The sequence below is a fragment of the Mizuhopecten yessoensis genome, unplaced genomic scaffold (genome assembly GCF_002113885.1).
Source record: "Mizuhopecten yessoensis strain PY_sf001 unplaced genomic scaffold, ASM211388v2 scaffold8123, whole genome shotgun sequence".
In the NCBI taxonomy this organism is placed as follows: Eukaryota; Metazoa; Mollusca; class Bivalvia; order Pectinida; family Pectinidae; genus Mizuhopecten; species Mizuhopecten yessoensis.
The window spans coordinates 2,510,778-2,520,942 of record NW_018407390.1 but is presented as its reverse complement, the minus strand read 5'-3'; the positions used below and the strand labels follow the sequence as shown (position 1 = coordinate 2,520,942).

General features: G+C 38.6%; 1 protein-coding gene across 1 annotated transcript in view; it reads right to left on the bottom strand.

Annotated features, from left to right (window-relative positions):
* Positions 1 to 6,126: 6,126 nt before the first annotated feature.
* LOC110454952 (protein PRRC1-like) overlaps positions 6,127 to 10,165 on the bottom strand; it is a 31,515-nt gene continuing 27,476 nt past the window's right edge. The window contains exon 10 of the mRNA XM_021504783.1: positions 6,127 to 9,100. Within this exon, the coding sequence (XP_021360458.1) occupies positions 8,785 to 9,100 (316 nt within the window). The 3' untranslated portion in view covers positions 6,127 to 8,784. The remainder of the gene's footprint in view (positions 9,101 to 10,165) is intronic.

Sequence of the window (10,165 nt, the reverse complement as noted above, 5' to 3'; positions counted from 1 at the left end):
AAGATGGCTGCCTGTCGGCCATGTTGTTTATCCGATCAGTCTCAAAAGTTGCCCTGCACAGCTAAGGACCAAGGGGAACCTACATATAAAATTTGAGAAAGATCCCTCTGATACTTCCCGGGAAATAGCAAAAACAAATTTTCAATATCAAAATCCAAGATGGCTGCCTGTTAGCCATGTTGTTTATCCGATCAGTCTAAAAAGTTGCCCTGCACAGCTAAGGACCAAGGGGAACCTACATTTAAAATTTGAGAAAGATCCCTCCCGGACTTCCCAGGAAATAGCAAAACAAACTTTCACTATCAAAATCCAAGATGGCTGCTTGTCGGCCATGTTGTTTATCCGATCAGTCTCTAAAATTGCCCTGCACAGCTAGGACCAAGGGGAACCTACATATAAAATTTGAGAAAGATCCCTCGGGTTCTTCTTGAGAAATACCGATAACAAGAATTGTTTACGGACGGACGACGGACGCAGGGTGATTTGAATAGCCCACCATTAGATGATGGTGGGCTAAAAATATTGATTGCGCACCACGGCATAAGCTCACTTAAAGGGCCAGGTGAGCTATAAATGAGCAGGGGCCCACAGATATAATTCAATCCTCTCCATGTGGTCAAGTGTGACCTTGCCCTTACCGGTATATACCTTGTTGGATGACAACAAAACTCAAACAAGAGGCCCAAGAGGGCCTGTATCGCTCACCTGAATATTTAAGCAGTCATAGCAAAATACTCTCATTAAATATTATATTGCACTAAAAATATTTCCCTCGCAAACTTTGATGACTCCATCTGTTGAAACTACCAGCAAAATATTATTAAAAAATTCTATGCTTTTTGATTCTTCTTCAGAAGTTGATTGACATATTTTTCCCTGTGATCTTGTAAGTAGGTCAATGTCATTTTCCTTCTCAAATTGGTTAGCTCTATTCCAAAAAGCTACCAGTCAAATCTTATGAATCCATTCCTTTTAGTTCTCAAGAACAAATCCATTAAAATGTTGTTGACCTCTGTGACCTCTAAAGTAGGTTGAGGTCATTTTCATTTGCAAACTTTGGTGAGCTCTATCCCGGGAAGTCACCAGCCAAATATTAAAATTTTATGCCTTTTAATTCTTCAGAAGAAGCTGTTTGAATTGTTTGACAAATTTGAACGCTGTGACCTTGAAAGTAGGTCAAACTAATTTTCATTCTCAAACTTTGTTGGTCTCTATCCCAGGAAGCCACCAGCCAAATATGAAGATTCTATACCTTTTAGTTCTTTAGAAGAAGTCGTTTGAAGTTTTTGACATGTTTGACCCCTGTGACCTTGAAAGTAGGTCAAACTAATTTTCATTCTCAAACTTTGTTGGTCTCTATCCCAGGAAGCCACCAGCCAAATATGAAGATTCTATACCTTTTAGTTCTTTAGAAGAAGTCGTTTGAAGTTTTTGACATATTTGACCCCTGTGACCTTGAAAATCGGTGAAGGTCATTTATTTGAACAAACTTTGTAGCCCTTCATCCAAGTTTGCTTCTGGCCAAATATTGACACCCTAGGCCTTTCGGTTATTTAGAAGAAGTCGTTTAAAGTAAAATATTGACGCCGGACGCCGGACGGACGGACGCCGGACGGACGGACGCCGGACGGACGGACGGACGCCGGACGGACGGACGACGGACGCCGCGCCACGGCATAAGCTCACTTGGCACTTCGTGCCAGGTGAGNATGACGGACGAGGACGGACGGACGGATGGACGACGGATGCCGCGCCACGGCATAAGCTCACTTGGCACTTCGTGCCAGGTGAGCTAATAATGTAGAATTTCATTTTACTATAAATCAATGTGTAAATATGCAGTATCTTTGACACAAGCCTTTTACTTCACCAGAAGTGTTGGGTTTATATAAGAAACACAGAAACAGATATCATTCAGTTCCTTTATTACAATTAAAGTTAATGTTGAATGTTCAATATCATCAAAGTAAAATGATTATATACAATGTATGACGCTGGGGATTTGCTGATATTCGGGTTCATGACTGTTTTTAGGTACATTGTACAGTCCTGAATGATCCTGCGAAGCTTCTATACTAACTTCTTATTACTAATGTGATGAATTTTAACATATTGATCGTAATATGTAAGAATGTTTCTACAGAGATAATGGCGTTATAATGGCACAAGTGTTGCGGGAGTTTCAAATATATATCAACATTAATCTTAAACAAAGATTACACTAGACTTCATGCATAAGAAGTAGTCTATCAAATTTTTGAGATTAAGATTTGCCAATATTGACAGAAAATTCGGCGAAAAAGATTTCACCTTCATATTTTTCCAAACCAAAAGAACAAATCAATCAATCAATCTGTCTTGACCATCAGGTATATGCCAAAGTCCTGTGGTTGTTCTCTGTGTACTCAGGTTTTCCTCCACTGCCAAAACCTGGCTGGCTCCTTCTTAAACGACCAAAGTTGTTAAAAGGATGTAATAAATCAAATTAAATTCACAAGAACATGTATGCATTTAGATTAAAAAATATGTTTCTGCTATGGCAATTATCTGTTCTATCAGTCATTTGAGTGTCGAAAGCCACTGAACATCATATAATGAACATCAGAAATGTGTGTATTTTCTGGAATTGCAGATTGCTGTCGTAAGTTATTTGATATGTATTTCACACACATCCCAGTTCAATGAAAGAAATATAGAAAATAACCTGTCAGTAGCCAAGATATATTCAATTTTCATAAATTATGCAAATCTAGAATTTCACATTTTGAGTGCAACACCACCCAATTCCATACATATAACATCTTGAATGTATTGGAGTTATAATTTGAGACACCTTGTAACTGAGGATGCAATTTGAGACATCTCATGACTTAAGATGATTTTCATAATGACATTTAATTATCCGAGAAAATAGAAGCACTAAAACATGCAACAATTAAATTATTTTAACTAACAAAACATCAATACTGTTTTGATGGGCGAGTGTTAGGTATTCAGGCCATCACACTGCAAACAGATCAGTGTCATAAACAGAGGGTCACATAAATATATTTGGTATTATTTGTACATATATGTATATAGATCAGATCTTGGAATAACACTATATATGTAACCCCTCCAACACCATTCCCCCTGGTGGAAATATCCAGTATTTGGAGATATTTGACAAGCTATTGTTTAAAACTGATATGGATTGACCACAAAGCTTAGCTGGTGGAAACATCCAGTATTTGTATATCTTAAACAAGCAATTGTTTGAGACTGATATGGATTGACCACAAAGCTTAGCTGGTGGAAACATCAAGTATTTGGATATCTTAAACAAGCAATTTTTTGAGACTGATATGGATTGACCACAAAGCTTAGCTGGTGAAAGTATCCAGTATTTGGATATCTTAAACAAGCTATTGTTTGAAACTCTTTAACCTTTTCACCACTATAGACCATAATGAACTCATCAAAATAAATCTGTGGTAAAGTCTACTTAAGTTACATAGGGGTGAAAGGGTTAACATTCATAAGCTGAAGGTTCTGATTGTTTCCCTTCCTCCAATTATCCTGACATTGTGTTCAGTATAAGGTAGAATCATTACACAGTACAAATCACTACATTTCCCTCACAATAGGTGTCACATACTGTACTGTCTATTAACTTATGGAGGAAAAACATATGAAGTAAATGGAATATAAATACAGCATTGTTTAATAGTTAACCCTTTCACCATTGTAAACCACAATGGACTCATCCATATCAATGCATGGTAGAGTCTACTGAAATTACTTAGGGGTGAACGGGTTAACTACAATATAACATAGTCTGATCAACTGGGAACTTTGTGTGCAAAACATACATAATTCGCTACTCCCTCTTTGGTGGAATTAAATGCAAAGCCCAAACAATATATTTGAGCTAGACACAAATTCAAACAAGTCAGTGAAGCAAAAAATATTGGTCATAGTGACGATCATGTCCCGTTTAGTCGATATGCTGGTGTAGTACACCACTTGAGTCGTACTGACATGAAGTTATATATAAGACAACTAGAGCTTAATGTCAAATCTAACCAAGATGTACGGACTAACTGACGTAGAAACGAACTTACAGAAACTTAACACTTTATTCTCCTTCAAGCAGTATTTCATTCTAAAAGGCACACACTTCACAATCTGCTATTATACTGAAACCTGACTCCACTGAATCCTGATTTTGACACCATCCTATAACCATTATCGTTCTCTGGTCCAAAAACATGAGTTTCTCTATATTTCGGTAACCCTGTCTTTACTGACACACTGTCCTATCAAACAAACCTACCCCAATCCTTCCTGATTTTGGCTGTGACACAATTATCTAATAATACTTTAATGGGCCCAAGTGTAGGTGTTACATGGTCTAGGTGTGTTTACTTGATCCAGGTATAATTGTTTACAAGGTCATGTTTACTGGGTCCAGGTTTAACTGTTTACTGGCCCAGTCCATGTGGAAGTGTGTACTGAGCCCAGGGTAAGTATTAACTGGGTCCATGTGTAAGTGTTTGCGGAGCCCAGGTGTAAGTATTTACTGGGTCCAGGTGTGCTCACTGAGCCCAGGTGTAAGTGTTTATTGAGCACAGGTGTAAGTATTTACTGGGTCCATGTGTAAGTGTTTATGGAGTCCAGGTGTAAGTGTTTATTGAGCCCAGGTGTAAGTGTGTACTGGGTCCATGTGTTGTAAGTATTAACTGGGTCCATGTGTAAGTGTTTCCGGAGCCCAGGTGTAAGTATTTACTGGGGCCATGTGTAAGTGTTTACGGAGCCCAGGTGTAAGTGTTTATTAAGCCCAGGTGTAAGTGTTTCCTGGGTCCATATGTACGTGTTTACTGAGCCTAGGTGTAAGTGTTAATGAGCATAGGTGTAAGTATTTACTGGGTCCATGTGTAAGTGTTTATGGAGTCCAGGGGTAAGTGTTTATTGAGCCCAGGTATGAGTGTGTACGTGGTCGGTCTGTTGTAAGTATTAACTGGGTCCATGTGTAAGGGTTTGCGGAGCCCAGGTGTAAGTATTTGCTGGGTCCAGGTGTGCTCACTGAGCCCAGGTGTAAGTGTTTATTAAGCCCAGGTGTAAGTGTTTCCTGGGTCCATATGTACGTGTTTACTGAGCCTAGGTGTAAGTGTTAATGAGCATAGGTGTAAGTATTTACTGGGTCCATGTGTAAGTGTTTACTGAGCCCAGGTGTAAGTGTTAATGAGCATAGGTGTAAGTATTTACTGGGTCCATGTGTAAGTGTTTACTGAGCCCAGGTGTAAGTGTTTATTAAGCCCAGGTGTAAGTGTTTCCTGGGTCCATATGTAAGTGTTTACTGAGCCTAGGTGTAAGTGTTAATGAGCATAGGTGTAAGTATTTACTGGGTCCATGTGTGCTTAATGAGTCCAGGTGTAAGTGTTTATTGAGCACAGGGGTAAGTATTTACTGGGTCCATGTGTGCTTAATGAGTCCAGGTGTAAGTGTTTATTGAGCACACGTGTAAGTATTTACTGGGTCCATGTGTGCTTAATGAGTCCAGGTGTAAGTGTTTATTGAGCACACGTGTAAGTATTTACTGGGTCCATGTGTGCTTAATGAGTCCAGGTGTAAGTGTTTATTGAGCACAGGGGTAAGTATTTACTGGGTCCATGTGTAAGTGTTTACGGAGTCCAGGCGTAAGTGTTTATTGAGCCCAGGTGTAAGAGTGTACTGGGTCCATGTATTGGAAGTATTAACTGGGTCCATGTGTAAGTGTTTCCGGAGCCCAGGTGTAAGTATTTACTGGGGCCATGTGTAAGTGTTTACGGAGCCCAGGTGTAAGTATTTTCTGGGTCCATGTGTAAGTGTTTATGGAGTCCAGGTGTAAGTGTTTATTGAGCACAGGTGTAAGTATTTACTGGGTCCATGTGTAAGTGTTTACGGAGTCCAGGTGTAAGTGTTTATTGAGCCCAGGTGTAAGTGTGTACTGGGTCCATGTGTTGTAAGTATTAACTGGTTCCATGTGTAAGTGTTTATGGAGCCCAGGTGTAAGTATTTACTGGGTCCAGGTATGCTCACTGAGCTCAGGTGTAATTGTTTATTAAGCACAGGTGTAAGTATTCACTGTGTCCATGTGTAAGTGTTTACGGAGACCAGGTGTAAGTGTTTATTAAGCCCAGGAGTAAGTGTTTCCTGGGTCCATATGTAAGTGTTTACTGAGCCCAGGTGTAAGTGTTTATTGAGCACAGGTGTAAGTATTTACTGGGTCCATGTGTAAGTGTTTACGGAGCCCAGGTGTAAGTGTTTATTAAGCCCAGGTGTAAGTGTGTACTGGGTCCATGTGTTGTAAGTGTTTACTGGGTCCATGTGTAAGTGTTTGCGGAGCCCAGGTGTAAGTATTTACTGCGTCCAGGTATGCTCACTGAGCCCAGGGTAAGTATTAACTGGGTCCATGTGTAAGTGTTTACTGAGCCCAGGTGTAAGTGTTAATGAGCATAGGTGTAAGTATTTACTGGGTCCATGTGTGCTTGATGAGTCCAGGTGTAAGTGTTTATTGAGCATAGGTGTAGGTATTTACTGGGTCCATGTGTTGTAAGTGTTTACTGGGTCCATGTGTAAGTGTTTACGGAGCCCAGGTGTAAGTATTTACTGGGTCCATGTGTGCTTAATGAGTCCAGGTGTAAGTGTTTATTGAGCATAGGTGTAAGTATTTACTGGGTCCATGTGTGCTTAATGAGTCCAGGTGTAAGTGTTTATTGAGCATAGGTGTAAGTATTTACTGGGTCCATGTGTTGTAAGTGTTTACTGGGTCCATGTGTGCTTAATGAGTCCAGGTATAAGTGAGTTTATTAAGCCAATGGGCAAGTGTTTACTGAGGCTAGGAGTGTTTACAATGTCAAAGTGTAAATGTTTACGAATTCATGTTTGAGATGGTTATGGGGTGAGGTTTAAGTGTTTACTGGTTCCATGTGTTGATTGAGTCCAGGTTTAAAAGTTTATTAAGCCAAGGTGTAAGTATTTTCTCGGCTCAAGTGTAAGTGTTTAGATTGACCCAGGTGTAACAGGTTTAGGTGTGAGTGTTTATTAAGCCCAGATGTGAGTGTGCCAATGTCAAAGTGTAAATGTTTACGAAGTCTATTTGTAAGTACCTATTGGGCCCTGGTGTGTTTAGTTTGTTTGCTATCAATTCTGATAGTGGTAGAATTTAGTCAAGTGGCATAGTGGTTTGTTATCAGTTGTATTGTTAATTAAAATTCATCGTCAAAAGTAATGCATAGATCATGGAAACTACTTAACAAAGGAAAATCCTTCAAAACATCCACATTTAATGAGCCATAAATGCAAATCAGCTTCCTCTTTATTACAAGGTTTGATAACTGAAACATCCATACACGTTATTGTACACAAATCATTATCACAAAAATAATTATCTTATTTACATTTACTATAGGCACCAAGGTCATTTAAGTTTAAGAGTCCTTAAATACTCTGTTTTTTCTTTAACAAAGAAGAGTTCTAATTAGTTTGTTTGGCATTTTCTGACTTGGAGTTGTTTGCTAATTTACTTATCAAATTAGCACAAATGTCATGTACGAAAGAAATATATATAACTTCCTTTTTCACAAAAAAACTCTCCACAGAGATTGAATACCTGGACCATTTGATTATATAGCTGGCTGCTTATCCACTTTACTACCACTATTACATGGAATAATATCAACCTACGGTATTCTTCAATTCTCCCTCAAAAGGCCAGCAACCTATAATTATGTTTGCATGAATATAGAGGAAATAACATAATATCAACAGGAAAATAACTCTTCAATACCTTAATACAGTAGAAAATAATAATAATAATAATTTGAGGTTCTTAAATACCTCTTTATCCCAACCTAGTTCGTAGGTCGTCTCAAAGCGGTTCATAAATTATTATCCAATTATAATGCATACAATATACAATTTTCTACTATTCAGTACTTGGAATCAAGAAGATTAACATGACAGAGTTTTAAAAGTTTTAAAATACCTGTACTAATATTGTCAATCATCTGACTGTTTTTGTGCTATAACACTTAAATTTAAATTCTTCATTTCATAAATTCTGTGATTAATACAGAAGATTGAAATGTCCTGTGATTAGCTGTAATTACAGATAACTACCACCAAAAAGTACAAGTTTTAAGAGAATTACAATAACCTCTTGTCTACCAATACCAGTATATACAAATTACAACTGAGCACAAATACATCAGATGAAAGTGATGAAATTTTGAACAGAAAGTCTACATACAAGTTTCATCGATCTAACTACAATTAAAATTGAACACAGGAGCAAAGAAAACCAAAATTCCCAAAGTGTCTTTGATAAGAACTCATGTATTCCATCTTAATATAGGAACCTTCCCTTATAAGCACAGATCAAAGCCCCACATTCACCAAGCGTACTATGGTACACAGACTAACTGGAGAAGCATTGAGGTAATACATAAATGTTGTGGACAGTATCCTGGTAAGTGGATCTTGACAGAATGGGATGGAGACGCCTCGTCAAGCAGGTGTCTAAATGCATGAATCCATTCAGAGAGTACATAATTTCTCACACAGGATCACCACTCAGTCACACTGAGCAATAGTGTATCTGATATTAAGGTTATTTACAACCCACAAAAGCACAGAACAGGATCACAGGTATTAATGTTGAACATTTTGGAATCTCGTGGCATTGTGGATGGCAAGACAAGAAAGGACAAGGCCTACGGTAAATAATTACATTTAAAATAGAAACACATGTTTTCATTTTTCTCAGGAAACAAATGACGTTGGAAGTCTCTCTTTATACATGTAGGCGAGGGCTTTTGCAGCCAGTAGTAACGATTCCCGTCTACTGACACCAACAAGAGCAGTCTGCCAATCAGCATGTCCAATGTGAGGTTGTGACTGTTCTATCACCTGACCGATGGTCACTTTGAGGCCAGACCACCGCTGAGGGTAGTCTGAGGGCGTGGCATCTTGAGCTTTAAGGATGTACTCTGCAGGGATTGGAGTTGGCTGGGAAAACATCTGGAGTTCTATATGTTGGACAGGATCCTGTAGAAGTAGACAACTAATCTCATACCACCTGTAACAAAAACAAATACAATACTATAAACACTTCTTTTCACATAAATTATATAGTCATCTGTGAACCAGGATAATGCTCTTTATCCTTTCTTATAGGAAATTAAACTTTCTTTTAGATATTTTAATTTCTTTATGTTCTCCATATTTTCATTTCTAGCATATGCTGTTTACCAAATTTTCAGAGGCTCCTTTGTGATTAATCTCAGTATATCAACTCTATTTGGTCAACTGCCTTATGGTCACCCTGATATTCCACTATCTCTATATGGTCCTCTATCTAAACTCTCCCTGAAATTCTTCAGTATCACAAACAATAACAGGGCATAAACTGAATTATCAAACTGACCAATCACAGCACCACACTGACTTATCTATCTGACTGACCAATCACAGCACCACCATAACTTATCTAACTGTCTGACTAATCATAGCACTACAATAACTTATCTATCTGACTGACCAATCACAGCACCACAATAACTTATCTAACTGTCTGACTAATCATAGTACCTCACTGACTTATCTGACCAATCACAGCACCACACTGACTTATCTGACCAATCATAGTACCACACTGACTTATCTGACCAATCATAGTACCTCACTGACTTATCTGAACAATCACAGCACCACACTGACTTATCTGACCAATCATAGTACCACACTGACTTATCTATCTGACTGACCAATCACAGCACCACACTGACTTATCTATTTGTCGACCAATCACAGCACCACAATAACTTATCTATGTGACTGACCAATCACAGCACCACAATAACTTATCTAACTGTCTGACTAACCACAGCACCGTAACGGCTTATTTGTCAGACAGACTGACCAATAAGAGCACCACACTGACTTATCTGTCAGACAGATTGACCAATCAGAGCACCACCCTGACTGATCTATCAGACAGATTGACCAATCAGAGCACCAGCCTGACTTATCTATCAGACAGACTGACCAATCACAACACCATACTGACTTATCTGTTAGACAGACTGACCAATCACAACACCATACTGACTTATCTATCAGACAGACTGACCAATCACAACAC